At 38.3% G+C, this 15,594-nt stretch overlaps 4 protein-coding genes across 7 annotated transcripts; 1 reads left to right on the forward strand and 3 right to left on the reverse strand.

Annotated features, from left to right (window-relative positions):
• Positions 1-81: 81 nt before the first annotated feature.
• On the reverse strand, positions 82-3,800 carry LOC113684412 (zinc finger SWIM domain-containing protein 7). Its single transcript, XM_027201783.2, has 6 exons — positions 3,637-3,800; positions 3,401-3,422; positions 2,956-3,058; positions 2,219-2,297; positions 1,327-1,352; positions 82-493 (listed from the first exon to the last, which is right to left on the reverse strand). The coding sequence occupies exons 1-6, from the start codon at positions 3,710-3,712 to the stop codon at positions 356-358; spliced, it is 444 nt and encodes a 147-aa protein (XP_027057584.2). The 5' UTR covers positions 3,713-3,800; the 3' UTR covers positions 82-355.
• A 744-nt stretch (positions 3,801-4,544) lies between these two features.
• On the reverse strand, positions 4,545-7,519 carry LOC113684376 (phosphotriesterase-related protein). Of its 3 annotated transcripts, none has more exons than XM_027201737.2 (3): positions 7,392-7,519; positions 5,600-6,050; positions 4,545-5,437 (listed from the first exon to the last, which is right to left on the reverse strand). In XM_027201737.2, exons 2-3 carry the CDS (start codon positions 6,041-6,043, stop codon positions 4,829-4,831), a joined length of 1,053 nt encoding a protein of 350 aa, XP_027057538.2. In that variant the 5' UTR covers positions 6,044-6,050; positions 7,392-7,519; the 3' UTR covers positions 4,545-4,828. The 3 variants fall into 3 exon arrangements, with proteins under 3 accessions (XP_027057538.2, XP_027057541.2, XP_027057540.2); XM_027201740.2 differs by having other exon boundaries at positions 7,262-7,473; XM_027201739.2 differs by having other exon boundaries at positions 7,175-7,463.
• On the forward strand, positions 6,890-12,566 carry LOC113684375 (uncharacterized). 2 transcript variants are annotated; one of them, XM_089189311.1, is made up of 4 exons: positions 6,890-7,136; positions 7,885-7,915; positions 8,851-10,900; positions 11,528-12,566. In XM_089189311.1, the coding sequence occupies exons 1-4, from the start codon at positions 7,044-7,046 to the stop codon at positions 12,477-12,479; spliced, it is 3,126 nt and encodes a 1,041-aa protein (XP_089045437.1). In that variant the 5' UTR covers positions 6,890-7,043; the 3' UTR covers positions 12,480-12,566. The 2 variants fall into 2 exon arrangements, with proteins under 2 accessions (XP_089045437.1, XP_027057537.2); XM_027201736.2 differs by lacking the exon at positions 6,890-7,136 and adding an exon at positions 7,515-7,807.
• Positions 12,567-13,124: 558 nt separating this feature from the next.
• On the reverse strand, positions 13,125-15,577 carry LOC113684378 (NAD-dependent protein lipoamidase sirtuin-4, mitochondrial). Its single transcript, XM_027201741.2, has 2 exons — positions 15,054-15,577; positions 13,125-14,133 (listed from the first exon to the last, which is right to left on the reverse strand). The coding sequence occupies exons 1-2, from the start codon at positions 15,545-15,547 to the stop codon at positions 13,659-13,661; spliced, it is 969 nt and encodes a 322-aa protein (XP_027057542.2). The 5' UTR covers positions 15,548-15,577; the 3' UTR covers positions 13,125-13,658.
• Positions 15,578-15,594: the final 17 nt, after the last annotated feature.

Here is a 15,594-nt window from a genome sequence, read left to right on the forward strand (position 1 = left end):
CTTCATTGCATTTCTAAAGCCGGTAAACTGATAGCATGCCGTAATCACCGTGTGGAAGACTAAAACTGCAACAACCTGCTATTTGGAGGTGATTTATTTATTAAGTTCTACCGATGTAAATCCTCTCGACAAGTTTCTCAAAGGAGACAGACCCAGAAACTAGGTGGATAGCAAATAACATCCTCTCATGACTAATTTTTACTTTAAATATTAAAAATTTTCAAACGCCAGACTGAGAAGCTGGAGGAAAAAGGTCCGTCTCTTATTTAATGATCAACAACAATGTTCGCAATTGATCCTGTGAAGCGAAAAACGCCGACCACTGGTGGAGGAACAGGTGTCCAGTTTCTCTTTTCTATAGATGTTCCTCGTTTCTGTTATTATCTACAACACTATCATAACACATATGGGCTACAAAATCCTCATTGGTGATGGTTTGGTTTTTGCATTCTCCTAAGGCCTCAGCGAGATGTACAGCCAACAGATGCTTGCACTGTTAGAATTATCAAATAGAGACAAGTTAGACGTCATCAAAACTTTATGGGGGCTATACCCTTCCTTTGTGTATCTTAAAAAAAAAATGGCGGCTTACATTTTTCATGTTGGAACTACTAGCAGACTGTTGTTCTGTCATTATTGGGCGACACCTTTGGCTCCTTAAGGCACAGAAATATAAGGACGATGAAGCGTGGGGTATCGCTAACGTGTACATGGCGTGTTAACGCGTATTACTCTCGTATCAGACACAATGCTTGTAACTTCACGCGGATAAGTTTGATAAAAAAGGAACGCAAGCGAGTGTGTAAAAATGTGTTAACTACATGCAGAAAATCAACTGGAACTTATCACAAGAATGTACTGAGGCAAGAGTGTATGTAAGATGACAAAAAGATTGGATTCTGAATTTAACGTAAGTTTCTTACGGACGTCCGGGCGAGTTTATGAACTATGTATAGTTCCTTGAAGATTCGCGTTATGAATACAGACACTGAGATATAAAAAAAAGACAACAACGGTGCAACGATCTACTTGCACCGTTTGCACTCTGAACACACCGCTTGTAACGTTAATCGGGTGTCATAAATCAGTGATCACAACGGCCACTTACAAGAAAGGGCTCTGAGGCAAGAAACCATTGAAAACTGAAAACAAACAAACTGCCTAAAGCGCGAGGAATAGTGAGTGACTTAGGCATAATGGTTACGACGAAGCTGCAAATTTCTAGACCAAACAGAGTATAGTGAGCCAAAAATCAATGAAATCCTGTCTTGTCTCGAATTACTTAAAATTCTTCATAATCTTCATTCTATATCTGTCATTGCTCACCATAAGTGATTCCATCTTGACTAACACTAACAAGACAGAGAGGCACATGTAGAAAAAAAAAGATTATTAGAACATGTGCATAAATTTGCTAACATCCCAAGTTAGCTGAGGGACTCTAAGAACCTAAAATTCATCCCAGTATTCATTTGCAAGGTTTTGGATGACTCTGTGAGGAATAATCGTCCATTTCCTCACATATTGCTTTCTTTAAACTCATGATTAATTCCAGTAAGTCACTGAGTCTGCCAATAACACCACAGCCATTCAGTGGTCTGCAAATATGCAGTTGGTTAGGCTATATAGTTTGTTGATTTCTTCACCTAACAGGGTGGTACATCTTCCCATAGAACACTAGACAGTTTGTGGGTTAGTTAGGGTTAGTTACATGTAGTAACTCATCCAGTCCTATGATCAGTCAGATCACTTTGTGAGTCAGTTCAACAATCATTCAGCTTATCCACAGATATAAAGTAAGTAAGTCAGGTGGGCAGTCATTTTTTCAGCTAGTTCTGAGTGAAACCATCAGCCTTTGTTTCAACCAGTTCTATTAGTTTGTTGACAATTTGTCACTAAGTCAAGTAATCAGTTGAATATTTAACACATCAATCAGTTTGTCAGTTGATCAGTTGGTTTATATGTCTCTCATTGAATGAATCTTTCAAATTGTTAATAAATAAGTCAATGAGTCAGTTCATTAGTTAGTTGGTCGGCTTGTAAGAGAGTCACTGGTATTTAGTCAGTTAGTATTTAAGTGATGCAAAGTGCCTCCTATAATGTCAGTCACAAAGTAACATTCATATTCTTGAAATCTGCCTTTGAATTGAATCATATACAGACACAAATTATTCACTTTTGTGTTATTAACTCTTTACAACTTAAATTCAAGTCAAACCTGTGAAAGTGTAAGAGGGGCAGGTACAATAGTCTCCAGATATAAGGCAGGTGTAGTGTGTGTTAGAACTACCCACAACCTGAAAAGAGCAACACTCTTACATTACTTCATGTGAACTCTTTACACCTAAACATTAGACAAGTACACATATTCTCCCAGCTGTTCTCTATACATTTCCTAAGCAGCTGACAAGGAGAATTTAAGAGCTTCTTTATTTGGTGATCAGTTCATAAATTCTCCTGATCTTGAAGTGTGACTCAGAGGTGGTATTGTAAGTAAAACTTACTCTTTCTTTGAGGTAAAAGTGTTATAAGAATTGACTGTTGGTTTATAATTTGTTACCTACAGAGCAACTATGACAAAAGACGTCATTCAATCTACTACAGATCAGTACATCAACCATGGCTTCCAATGGAGTGCATTTTGATTGAATGCTGTAAATCCAAAACCAGAGTGGTTACAAAGGCCACTCAGAAGAAGAAAAGACACCTTTAAGAGCCAATGAGAACTCAAAGTAAAACAAACCAAACTGATTGAAGTACAGCAAAATGCAAGCAACCAAGTTGTGCTTGGTTTCAGTTTTGTGTTTGATTGGTTGAGAGAGTGGTGCACATTTTGTGGACCAATCACAGAGTGAAGTAAAGCAAAAATAAAGCAATCTTGAATCATTTTCAACACTCAACTGAAAATTGCTAAGGTACACGCAGTCTTGAAGGCTTTTATCTTCTCTTACTGACCTGATATAAAACCCTTCCACTAGGAGTTGTTAACTTTGTAATGTTCTTCCTATCTATCAAGTCTAAAGCATGTAACAGTGGCTGGTGGAATACAAAGTGTAACCTGATAAAAACAAAACGGATACAGTTTCAAACCTCAGAAACCTCATTATCAAACACAAACACATGATTTCTAGCAGAGATTAGTAATTTTAAAAAACCTTCAAAAGTTATGCTTTTCGTTTACACATTCATGCATCGCAGACACATGCCATACATTCAGTGCATTTCATACACCTTTGTACGAGTTCCTCTCAAATTTCCGACAGTCGCTGATGTCACCTTTTACAGTGAGTCATTGGGAGTTTCACTTTAATGAAACCCTCATCCTATGATCATGGGAAAACAAGGAGACTAACCACAAACTAATTATTATATAATCAACTCGTTGCAAATCGACACTTACGCGGAAAGTATTTCATCTGTCACTGAAACGACAAACAAAACAACAGGAGAAATGAAACTTTATTCAGTAAAACTATGAGTAGACAGAATGTGTCTAGAAATCAATTAAAAAAGGGCAAGACGCTAGTATTTGATAAGCCATGGCTAAGATAATCAGGGACTTTCTTCAATGACATCTTAACTTCCACACACACACACACACACACACACACAAAAGATGAAAAATGAAACACTCACGATGACCATGCTCCTGTTTTGCTAGGCGAACTTCGGAAAATAGTTGATCTACAACATGCCGAAGTGACAAAGCCATTCAAATGAAATAATTGTGAGTTTGACAACTCTGACGAGCTCTTAGTCCGCCATGGTTATCTTGCTGGTAGTCTCGTACCCAGGATCTCACCTGAAAGGCATTTGCTCCAGACCCCGCATTCTGAAGAGCAGTAGCAAATCCAGGGGGAGAGTGTGGGGGTCCTTACCTCCTAGCTATCAGACGTACGCGGATTTTTATTACTAAAATCCTCTCGCTGAAAGAATCAAATGTTAAATACCCACCTTGAAATATTTAGAATTTACTTATCTTGGAAAATTATTTGACTTATAACTTTAACTTCATTGATGAATTACCTAGGATTGGGAATAAAGGACACTTTTTCATTAGTTACGCAACCTGACAGGGTTGCGCAAAAGGGGAGTAATGTGTCAGCAGCTCATTAGCATTATAACACACACATGGAAAAATTAACATGATTTTCATTTTGCATTTAATTGATATAGATAAAAAACTAGAAATTCTTGAACAAAGAATACCAAGTTTGAGATCATTCGAACCTGAAATCCATTTAACTTATAATGGAAATATCATTTGTATGAAATGGACCATTTTTATTAATTTTTCAGACAAATGATGAAATTTCAATAGGGTAATTTAATATTATCGATTATGTTGATAATGTTAATTGGCCACTGTAAAGAGTTACAAAGCCAAGGTTTTGAACATATTAACCCTTTGTCTGTGTTCTACCAGAGGGCTAAAGCTTGAAACATCAGTTTCTTAACTCTTTACTGTGGCCAATGTACATTATCAATTCAGTTGATAATACTAAATTACCCTGTTACACTCTCACACTGATGCAGCACCACAGTTTCTATAGAAACTTACCCCTTTATTGATGAAATTAAAAGTTTTCTTTATTTATTCATGCATTTCAGTTGATAGATGAAGAGTGTATTCAGTAAATAATTAATAAATCTTTAAATGACTGGATCAAACTAAAACATACATTATACCTATAAAATCTCCCAGTAGAGCCATCAACTCCATGCCTATTTTGCCATGGGTGATATCTAGTCAAACATTGAATCAAAAACCTACATAAAATTATTCTAATTCTTAATAACATTCAAGGTTCACCCTAATAAAACTGTTTTACTTGAAGGTTAACCAAGTTTTAGGATTTGAGATCTGAATCTTGTCAACTAACTCCCGAGAAATTCCTCTCATCAGCATTTTTGGTACTGCATTCTTTTGTATGTGCGCATACCCATGGCCACCATACTTTACTAGGCGATGGCGAGTGTGTACATCATGTGCAATGACAATCTTATCTTCATAGCCTTCTGAGGCCAAAAATTTAATATTCTGGATTCTCTGTGCATCACTGATGCCATCCACAGCATAGTTAGGCTGATAGTATGACAGTTCAATACCAAAAAAGTCATACTCCAGATAAATCCCAGTAGCTGCCAACTCCAGGAGTTTTTCTCGATCAAAAATAGTGCGATCAAGATGACTCATGACAGTTTTATTGATGTCTGCTCCAGCTTCTTGAAGAATTCTGACAATCTCCATGGGTGATGACTCATTACGTCCAGGGTGGATGATCAGAGGAGCACCAGTTGAAGTCTGTGCTGCGGCAGCTGCTAAGAGAGATCTCTTCTCTGTGGGCTCCAATGGCCAAGAGCAGCCGATTTCACCAATGACACCACACTTTATTGATGTATCACCAACACCTTCAGTAAGTTCTTTGACCATGGTCTAGTAAGAAAGAGAAAAATAATTATTCATTGACTGTACAAAAACTGGATATCACCCATTGAAATGACAAGTACTAAGAAAGAAAAAAAGGTGAAGGACTTCTCTCAAGATCTGACGAAACTTCTCTGTATTGAACATGTAGCTGATAAAAAGTGAATTAACCTTTGAAAGCTCTTCAACCGATGAAGACTTTACTTCTGCTGGAAGAGTGGAGTCTAAGTAGTAACCTGTTCCAGCAATAATATTCAGGCCAGTTGCCGATGCTGCTTTGGCAAGGTATTCCACATCCCTCACAATACCAACTGTAGTCACTTCGACAATACTCTGGCCACCCTCCTGCTTAAAATAGTTGAGTTCTGCCATAATATCATCAAAGGGCTCATCTCCAAGAGCCAAGTTCAGTTTATGGCTGTAGGGATTCTGCTGTATCCACCCAAGATTGGCCATAGTGAACTCTGAATTTGCCATTTTGTCTACATCAGACTCCCTCCAGGGTGGCCTCAGGCAGCATTTGTAATCCATCTTGATGTGTTCATGGGTGAGGGTGCGGCCCAAGGCACTGGGTGGAATGGGACCAAGGACAGTTTGGATCTGGCCTGATGCCATCGTTTAACTTGCAAGAAAATCACAAATTAATAGGGTGGGTATATCTTGAAGAACAACTTTGATGGAGGGCAAGCAAAGAGGCATGGAGCCAGTCTTAAACCTATCACTCCTATGAGTCACCAAGACAGAATTTCTCCCTATATATCAATACAATATTAAGCAGAGTAGTGATGAGAACAAAGAAAATATCAGTTAGGAGATTAATTAGTACAGTAATAACCCGCGTATAAGAACCTGAATTTTTCAATTTAGCCTAAATAGGTTCTTATATAAATGGTACTTAAAGGAAATTTAGCCTAAACAGGTTCTTAAATAGGTTCTTAAATTTGCATATGTATTTCATCGGAATATATTGTATATATATTGCAAATACAGTATCATCTCATAATAAATCATTTATAATGTACCATGTAGAGCAATGCCTATAGGCAGTTCAGTGCAGATACAGTAAAACTATATGTTCTTAACAAAACATAACAGTTTAATCAGTTAGTTATTAGTTTCTGCCAAGACACTTTTACAGCAACCCAACTGATAAGAACCTAACTTAAAATTTTAGGCTAAATAGGTTCTTATGTAGAGGGGGCTTAAAATGAGAATTTTAGCCTAACAGGTTCTTAAAACCCAGGTTCTTATAAGCGGGTTATTACTGTAATTGATCCAATAAACAATTCTCCAAACCAACATCATAAGAATTGTATGGCAGACAGTAACAAAAATTACTACAGTTTTGTTGAGAGTGAAAGGGTTAAATGGATTTTAGTAGGTGTTGTGCCACTAACGCGTAACGGCTTCAAACACTGACCCCTCCCCCGCTGCGTATGAGGTAAATCTGTTCATTTCCTCACCCATTTTAATACGACAAAGAAAAATGTGTTTCGTGCCGATCAACCTGGGCCATGCCATGTCTAATGAACTTAGAGTGCATTGTGGTAAACAATTCCTTGCACCATTAGCACTGCACTGAACTGAGATTTGAATTTTTCTCTTTCAAATCTTGATGCGTGATATGTTTAAAGCATTCGTGACGCGTGAATTTTTTTTCAAATTCGTGCATGAAACGGGATCAGGACTTCCTGTATGCCACACTCAGGTAAGCGTTCGCACTTAAGCTCATTCGTTTAAACTTACGGAATGATGAAGCGATAGGTAATAAGGGTCAAAATGGGATCATGCTGGATGGTGAGGGTCGCACTCAAAAACGCTGAAATTCATTACTTGCTAAGATGTTCTCTTCATCGCTGCGTATTTCCTAGAAATATCTCTTGTTCTAGCTCTTCGAAGCCTCGGCACCCCAAAAAATGGCCATTCTTGGAGAAAAATGTACCTAAAAAAAACGATCACTAACCTTGGTAAATTTTCCGTACGTAAGTTCTTAGCAAATTAGCGTAGTGTCTTACATGTCTTGCTAGAGCGTGACGATACAGTAAGAGACAACCCTCCTCCCCTCTCTCCCCACTCTCCAAAACGCATTACAGATGCGCAGTAGCTTCTCTGAGCGACGTCGGAAAAATGGCGGCCGCTTGTGCGAAATACATTGAGGACCTGATCTCAAAATTAAACCCGAAATCAGACTTCAAAACTAAAAAGTCTCTAATTGCTTTGACAAAAATGACTAAGGACAAGGATAATGTTGATGTTTTTTGCGCAAAAGGTGGTTTGAAACGACTGGTAGCTCTTATCCAACTGCCGAATAAAACAATCGCTGACATGGCGTTAAGTGTGCTGGCCAATTGTGCTCGTCAGGAACTAAGCAGGAGAGAAGTAAGTTACCGTAGGGTCGAAATTGCGTACAAAAGTTCTCTTTTAGCTAATTCTATCGCGTCTCGTCTGTTTTATAGATAAGGAGACTGGACGGAATAGCAGTTCTTGGTGAGTACATACAAAATCCAACTCTTTGTGATCTACTGTTCTCTTAAAAAACCCCATATACATAGTTGCTTGGGAAAAACAAATCTCGGAAGTATTTCCATGTAACTACATGATATTCTGAAACAAAGGCGTAGTCCCATACTAAATCTATTGTGTTGGCATTGTTTTCTTTATCAAAGACTTAACCTTTTAACTTCCAGGAGTGATTAACATGTAACTTCTCCCAATAATATCCACACCTTATCTAGTAAAGAGATAATGAGAATTCTCAAACTTATCAGGTACAGGTTTTTGTCCTGATCTAACACCAAATTCTCATAACTAAGTTACAGGGAAATGTGTAGCAGCTAGAAGGGAGAATTTACAATCGGATATTGGGAGTTAAAGGAGTAATGGTATGCATAATGTAGTATGGAGCTGTGCAGAATTCGAAATCTTGCCAAAATCTTTCTTATCAAAGATCATGCAGATTGTTTAGAGGTGTGCATAAAGATATTTTTCCTCTCGCTAGACAGTCTGGAGATTGGCCTTTTACAAAGACCTTGTGGTATTTACATGTAACTAAAATTAACTTTAGCCTTTATTTTGGCGGGAAAGCATGCAAAAAGATTTGCCCATGGACTTCATCTGTTCTAAGTTCAGTGATCAGTTTCCCAGAATGAAGCTGAACTAAAGCTGCAAGCTTCAAGGAATGGGCAACATTGTAGAGCAAATAAACATGCATGATGGAGGTTATCCTGTTAGCTGTCACTTTAATATATAGTTGACTCCCACTCCTTTAGCAACTTGGACCTTCGTGGGAAATTGAAAGTGGTTTGAGTTATTGGGAGGTTTTTAAACTTTAATTTATTACTACAGAAGCATGAAGTTCAAGGTAGCTAGGGTTACTTATTTAGAGATAAAGTATATTTTTTTCTTCTTTTATGTTCCCTCAGCTGAAGTTCTAAAGAACAATGTGAAAACCAGCATTTTAAACAGGACATCTAGAGCATTAGCCAACATGGCAGAAGATGAGCTTAGTGTACAGGTCATGGAGGAGCTTGGAGTTATTCATGAACTTGTTAAGCTTTTAACAAAGACATCTGACAGTGATTGCCAACAGTCCATCATAAGAGCATTGAGGATGGTATGCACAAATCCAGCAAGAAAACAGGCCATAGTGGATTTAGATGCTGTTAAAACCATCATGGAAATCTTGCAGTCCCAGAAGCCTTCACTTGTGAATTGCTGCATAAAAACTGTAGCAGAGCTTACCAAGGAATGTAGTAAGGAATTTGCTCAGCAAGTTCAAGATTGTGGTAGTGTCAAATACATTGTTAAGCTAGCTAACAGTGAACTTTTACAAGTGAGGAACTCAGCCACTCTGTCCTTAGCAAACTTAGCCCATCATGCTCATGTGCGTGTTTGTATAGGCAGTGAAGGAGGGATAGAGGCTTTGACTAAGCAACTCAAAAGAGATGAGCTGGGGCATGTTACTGTCAAGGCAATTGAAGGACTCTGCTATTGTTGCAGAGAAGGCATCAATCGTGTAAGGGTTCGTGATTCTTCAGCATTGGAACTATTATTGAAGATTTTGTTGTCAGGAAAATGGTTGGCTCTTGAGAAAAAGATTGTTTTTGCATTTACACAGTATTGTCACAGTGAAAAAGACTTGGAAATTCTCCTTAATGGAGAATTAGTTCCTGGTCTAATTAATCATCTTAACAGGATTATACATCAAATTCAATCCAGAAGTGACTTTGAAGATCATGATGATGGTTTCACAGATCACCAATCATTTACAGCAGACTTTTATACAGATTACTCAATGAGGACAAACACAGTAAGAAGCTCTTTTTCTGATGTTAGTGCAGAGGCACTGAAGGATGAAACTTTCCTCAAGAAGCTGGAAGAAACAGCAAGGGAGGTCACTGACACTAAAGTGACAGGGCGACTTTCAAAATTCAAAAGGAGACTCAAACTAAAGCCATCACCCATTCCGACTACCCCTCCTCCAGGTGTGTGTACCATAGGACAGTCTGTGTTCAGTTTTGCTGCCAGACAGACTGATACAACGACATTGGTGTCAGTATGCACCTTTTCTCGCAGTGTTTCATCTCTTGCATCCTCCTGGCATGACCTTGCAACATTGTCAACAGCAAGTTGCCCGAGAGTGTTGTCGTCACATCAAGATTTTTCAAAAACACAGAGAGAATGTGATTTATGTGAACCAACCCTAGGTCTGACTTGTGATGATCCTAATTCAATGTGCACTGAAAATCAAACCCAGGTAATGCCAGGTTCCCCAGTTGGCCAAAGAAATTTGTTGACCCTACCTCTTAGTAATAGTAATGTTCAAGATGAACCTGTGTTAGTCTCTCCTCTGTCGCCGAAGGTTCAGTCAGGTCTACATCATCGCAGTTTTGGCCAGAGTGCTCTTACCTTACTATTGCGTATTGCACACATGACCAATCCAAGCACTCATCTTGTTAACAAGCCTTGCATTCAAGCTTTGCTGGATTATCTGCGGTTGGTGAACAATCCTAACCCCAAGTGTGCACGTATCCTAAATCTTCTGGCAGAAAATGCACTTTGTTTCAGAGATTTAATAGTGCATGGAGCTGTGGTTGCCATTCATCACCAGTTATGCTTCATGAATTGTGAATATCAAGAAAATGCATATCCACAGAAGCTCCATGATCCTGAATTAAATGCCCATTCATCTGAGGAACAGAGATTGCCAACACCCTTCAGAAAAAGATTTGGCAGTCAAAATTCTGAAGACAATGTATTTAGACCAAAGGATAAGATCAACCCTAATGCATTGTACCAGTCCATGTCCTCAGCAACCCAAAGCCATTGTCAGGAAATAGGAAAACATTTATTAAAGATCCTTTCAAACCAAGCACAAACCCTCTGTGGAAAGGGTGAGATTGAAAACTTACTTCTGACAGGATCAAAGGAAGAGCATAAAGAATGTGTGCTTGCTCTGCCACTCCTGTGCAGGTATTTAGTTCCACATTTTGTTTATGTTAAACAACACCCTTTTTTGGATTTTGGATTATGTTTGTGTTCATGAACTAAATGTATGTTCACCTTTTGTTGAGACATTTTTAGAAACACTTTCCTGCACACAGGGGCTAGTGACATAAAGCTGTGCCTAGGAATGGCCTTCTTAGAGAATCCTGTGAAAGTAAACGTATGGGTGTTCAGCTAAATGTAATCTAAGGGTCCTTTGCATTTTGTTATTACATGGTATGCCTTTTTCCATACCAGATTACAAATTATTTTCCATATCACTGACATCCTCAGGGAGGCCACTTTAATCAATTAAGCCCTAATTTTCTATATACCGTTAGACATACCTATATATATTAATAAAATATGTCCCATTGGGTGTTTTGCTCTTTTGCCCCCCCTCCCTCCTCTTCAGCATGGCCTATTGTACCACATAAACCAGCAAATTGTGTCCACCATGTTTACTTCTCAAATATATTGTTTGAAGCACTTGCCCACCTGAAGGAAAACTTACTGCTATTGTTAAATGGCATGAACTCAAATACCACCACAGGATATTTTAGGGAACAAAAAAAACAACAACAACATTTAAAAGCTATGTTGTCATTTTTCTAGGACCACTAAACTGAGACAGCAAATGTTTGTGGAAAGGAAAGGCTTAAAAATGCTGTGTGATCTTTTCAAATCACTCTCTCCAACTGGTGAGACCTTTCCAATTGCAGTGGAATCTGTGATAGTTTTGGCAAATGAGTTACAAGTAATATTCCCTGGTAATGTTACAAGGACGAAAAGTGAAGGTATTTCTAAAGATCTGACTTCATCAACCATTGAAGAGTCAAACCCAGATGCATCTGATGATCTGCACCAAATGAAAAAGCTGAAAAAGGAGCTCAGCAACATCCAGGCTCTTTCCTCAAGTGATGAGCAAGATTGTTCCTCGTGCCTGTACCACACAAATTCCTTTGGTCCTCCTGATATTATATTTGTGATGGAAAAGGGGGATAAAGTTGTAGCACACAAGCTACTTATCAAATCAGCCTCTGATGTTTTCACTGCCATGTTGTCAGAACATTTCTTAGAATCAACACAGTCTGAAATCTCTCTTCAAGACATTTCTGAGGATGTCTTTGAATTTGCATTACATCACATGTATGGATGCAAGATCACTCCAAATGAAGAGATCTCTAGTGAAATGATTTCTTCTCAATCATGTTGTGAGGTGTTAAGAAAAAAAGTCATAGAAATTCAAGTGAATGACAATGAATTACAGTTCTATTTGGATCTGTTAACACTTGCTGACAGGTTTTTGTTGGACAGACTGAGAACTCTTTGTGAAAAATTTCTTGTAAATCTTGTTGATGCTTCCACAGTGCTGCAAATTTACAATTATGGTTATCGAATTAATTCTCCAAAGTTGTGTTTGCTTTGTCTCACATATCTTCTAACCATTAACCTCTCAAATTTGCCAAACCATCTGTATTTGTTCAAAGAACTGTTCATTAGTAACGAACGAGGACATCTTGCAGAACAATTGTATGAAATACTCCATTCTCATTTAAAATGTTAACATACAGCCAGTACTGGTACCAGGCAATTTACCTTAGATAATTTATGCACAAGAACCTCACTTAGTAAAAGTGGTATCTCAATCAAACTTGTGTGTTTATCAATGCAGCGCTTCAACATCCTTCCCCCCTGGCATTTGAACTTTTGAAGATTGTTTTGCTCATATGCCCACCCGCTAGGCAAAAATTGCTTTGAAGTACCAGATTTGACAGTTAATTTTTGTAAAAGGTAAAATCAGCGACCATTAGTTTCTATGCTATAACTAAGCAGAAAAACCTAGCCCTTGTAGACCTTTTCCTCTGAGCCATTTGCTAACAAAGTCAACTTATCTATTTAACAAATAGATTCCAAGGTGCCGTGCATCTGTTCAGTAATAGATCACAGATGACGTCAAAATGTGGTAAGAACAAAAAACAGTGGCACATGAGGCGCAGCCGAAATGGATTTTTGATAGATGTAAAGGTGTTCACATCCTTGATGGCTCCCAATTCATATCAATTGATGATTCATTCGTAAGGTTATCATAACGATTTTCTTGTTTGTACAAGCACTCCTAAGTTCAGTTAAAACTGCATGTGACAAACTGCACCATTACAATCTTCCCAAGGAATCATCTTAGTGTAATCAGAATCAGGAGACCAGGAGCGTAAACTTGTTGGTGGAATCCACCTACAGCTGTATTAGAAATTATAAATTTGTCTTTACATAAACCCACAATGAGCACTTATTTAAAATATATTTAACAGGATTAATATACATTATCTTGTAAGTTCAGACTTAATGGGATAGTAAATATTTATAGAATCAAGTAGTTTGAATTTGAAGTGATTGGTATTTCATATGGCAAGCAGAGCAGGTGTTCCATTCACCCCTCAACTCTCAAGATGTGATTGTTAATTCTCTCCCCCTTGATGCTACATGTTTCCTTTTAAATGAGTTACAAGAATTTGGTGTTAGATCTAGATAACTTCTACCTGATTAGTTGAATATTCTCAGTTCCTGTGCTGGATAATGGCTGGATATTATAGGGAGAAGTTGTGTCAATCACTTCTAGGAGCTTAAGGGTTAACCCAGCAAATGAGTAGGATCAGTGTGCACATGGATCTTGCTCATGATCATTCCAAACACCTACAACACAGGCTACATTTTAGAGAGAAAATATTATCAGGTCTATGAATTCTCAGGTACAGTTGAGAGTAAAAACATGGGACAGTATTTTAAGTCTTGGTAAAACATCTCCAGCAATGGCTGACAATTTGACCGAGGCTATCTTATCAGCCCTTGTTGCACCAATATTCAAAATCGCTATAGGCTTACTTTGCCGCCAGGCAGCATCAGCAAAGCGATATGATGAATACACTTCAACTGAAGATCCTATGATTAAAACTGAATCAGATTCCTGTAATCGTTCTTGAATAAATGACACCATTGGTTTAGGTACTGAGTCACCAAAAAACACAACATGAGGCTTAAGTATGCCACCACAGTTAACACAAGTGGGAACAGCAAAATCCTTGACTTCATCATCTGAGAGAAAGGTGTCTCCATCAGGTGCATGCCCACTTGCAGTAGCCTCCCAAAAGGGATTAAGTTCTTTCATTCTTTGTTGGAGATCGTCCCTCAAAGTCAGCTCTTTACACCCAAGGCAAACAACCCTGAAAGGTTAGAGATTTACTCCTAGTGACAAGGTATGACAAGCTTATAAACGTTGTTGACTGCAACTGAGTTGAGTGGAAGGTACTTAAAGTCACTTCCAGGCATTTCACTCACTTCAATCTGAAGTACCAAGGACACATATTTAGGAAAGTAACCCTGACTTCCTATAACTGACTTAATGATGAACTTAGTCATGGTAATAGGACTGAGTGGAGTCCAATTTGGTTTGTAATCATACGAGTGATTAAAAAATTGGACAACCATGCATCAGGAGTGTGACTTGTTTATCTGGAGAAACAATTTCCAAGAAAAGATAAATAGCCAAGTTATGAAAGAAGGGGAAAATTTGCATTAAAATACTGACAAAGGAGGTGTAAATTGCTTAATGGTTGTGATTCGTTTATTAAACTACAACTTTGAATGTAATAGATTGATTTAAACCACAAATTTGAATGTGATTCGCTTATTTAACTGTCTGATAAACAAACTGATAACAACTTGGCAAGTAAATTTGGTGGAAATTAGGAGTTTTTGAAACTAATCACAATTGAGGAAATTGTAATTTTTATGATTAAGTTAATTATTCAGTGAATTAATTAATAACTGACTAGATATTGACTGACTGCCTGTTTTGACTGGCTGACTGACTGATTGTCTGACTGATTGCTTGATTCAAGCACCTGTTTGACTGACCAACTAGTTGTTTAGATCCAACTGGCTGACAAAGTTACTAACCAACAAAGGGAATCATGGACTCTTTAACTGACTGGCCGACTGCCTCTTTGACTAACTGCAATTATTGACCAACGGATAAATTGATCTGTTGGTTGATTGATGTGCTGACTGACTGACTGACTGACTGACTGACTGACTGGTTGATTGCCTAAGTGAATCAGATTGCTAAACAGCCATACACTACCTGTGTGCACAACCATGAAGCTCTGAGATTCTTTGAGAACCAGCTTTGGTGTGCAGAGCGTCGACATTTTGCGTCACCAGCCAATGTATTTTGCCTATTTTCTCTAGCTCTGCCAGGGCAAAATGGCCTGTATTCGGCTCTCTTGTTGAAAACTCATCCCAGCCAACATAGTTCCTTGCCCAGTACCTCTTTCTATTTGCGGCGCTGTTTAGAAAGTCGGCATACTGAATGGGTCGGCTTTCGCTGATTGCATACAAACCAACATCTTCGGAACGATAATCCCTGATCCCAGATTCCGTAGAAATACCCGCTCCGGTTATTACGAAAAGGCGTCGACTGTTCTCAATATGATGGTCGATTTTCCTTACAACTTCTTCAAGTTCTTGATCAGTCAGTTCACATTTGGGTACATAAAGCCTATGGACTGACCTTCGACACGATCGAAACGGCTTTAGATTAAAGAAAAATCTACAAAATATTTTGGAAGCCTGCATGTTCGAGTCATCAATCACGCAACCTATTGTTGTTTTAGAGTGAATTT

Source organism: Pocillopora damicornis, chromosome 12 (genome assembly GCF_964200805.1).
Source record: "Pocillopora damicornis chromosome 12, jaPocDami1.2, whole genome shotgun sequence".
In the NCBI taxonomy this organism is placed as follows: domain Eukaryota; kingdom Metazoa; phylum Cnidaria; class Anthozoa; order Scleractinia; family Pocilloporidae; genus Pocillopora; species Pocillopora damicornis.

Excerpts from the sequence above, each read along its gene's own strand:
- LOC113684412 (XM_027201783.2), bottom strand. The coding sequence starts at position 3,712 with ATGGCTTTGTCACTTCGGCATGTTGTAGATCAACTATTTTCCGAAGTT. Across the intron at positions 3,423-3,636 it reads AAAACAGGAGCATGGTCATC|TGACAGATGAAATACTTTCC; the intron begins GTGAGTGTTTCA and ends TTGTCGTTTCAG. Across the intron at positions 494-1,326 it reads TCAAGATGGAATCACTTATG|TGCAAGCATCTGTTGGCTGT; the intron begins GTGAGCAATGAC and ends TAATTCTAACAG.
- LOC113684376 (XM_027201737.2), bottom strand. The coding sequence starts at position 6,043 with ATGGCATCAGGCCAGATCCAAACTGTCCTTGGTCCCATTCCACCCAGT. Across the intron at positions 5,438-5,599 it reads CGGTTGAAGAGCTTTCAAAG|ACCATGGTCAAAGAACTTAC; the intron begins GTTAATTCACTT and ends CTTTCTTACTAG.
- LOC113684375 (XM_027201736.2), top strand. The coding sequence starts at position 7,556 with ATGGCGGCCGCTTGTGCGAAATACATTGAGGACCTGATCTCAAAATTA. Across the intron at positions 7,916-8,850 it reads GGACGGAATAGCAGTTCTTG|CTGAAGTTCTAAAGAACAAT; the intron begins GTGAGTACATAC and ends ATGTTCCCTCAG. Across the intron at positions 10,901-11,527 it reads GCTCTGCCACTCCTGTGCAG|GACCACTAAACTGAGACAGC; the intron begins GTATTTAGTTCC and ends TCATTTTTCTAG.
- LOC113684378 (XM_027201741.2), bottom strand. The coding sequence starts at position 15,547 with ATGCAGGCTTCCAAAATATTTTGTAGATTTTTCTTTAATCTAAAGCCG. Across the intron at positions 14,134-15,053 it reads CTTCATGGTTGTGCACACAG|GGTTGTTTGCCTTGGGTGTA; the intron begins GTAGTGTATGGC and ends CTAACCTTTCAG.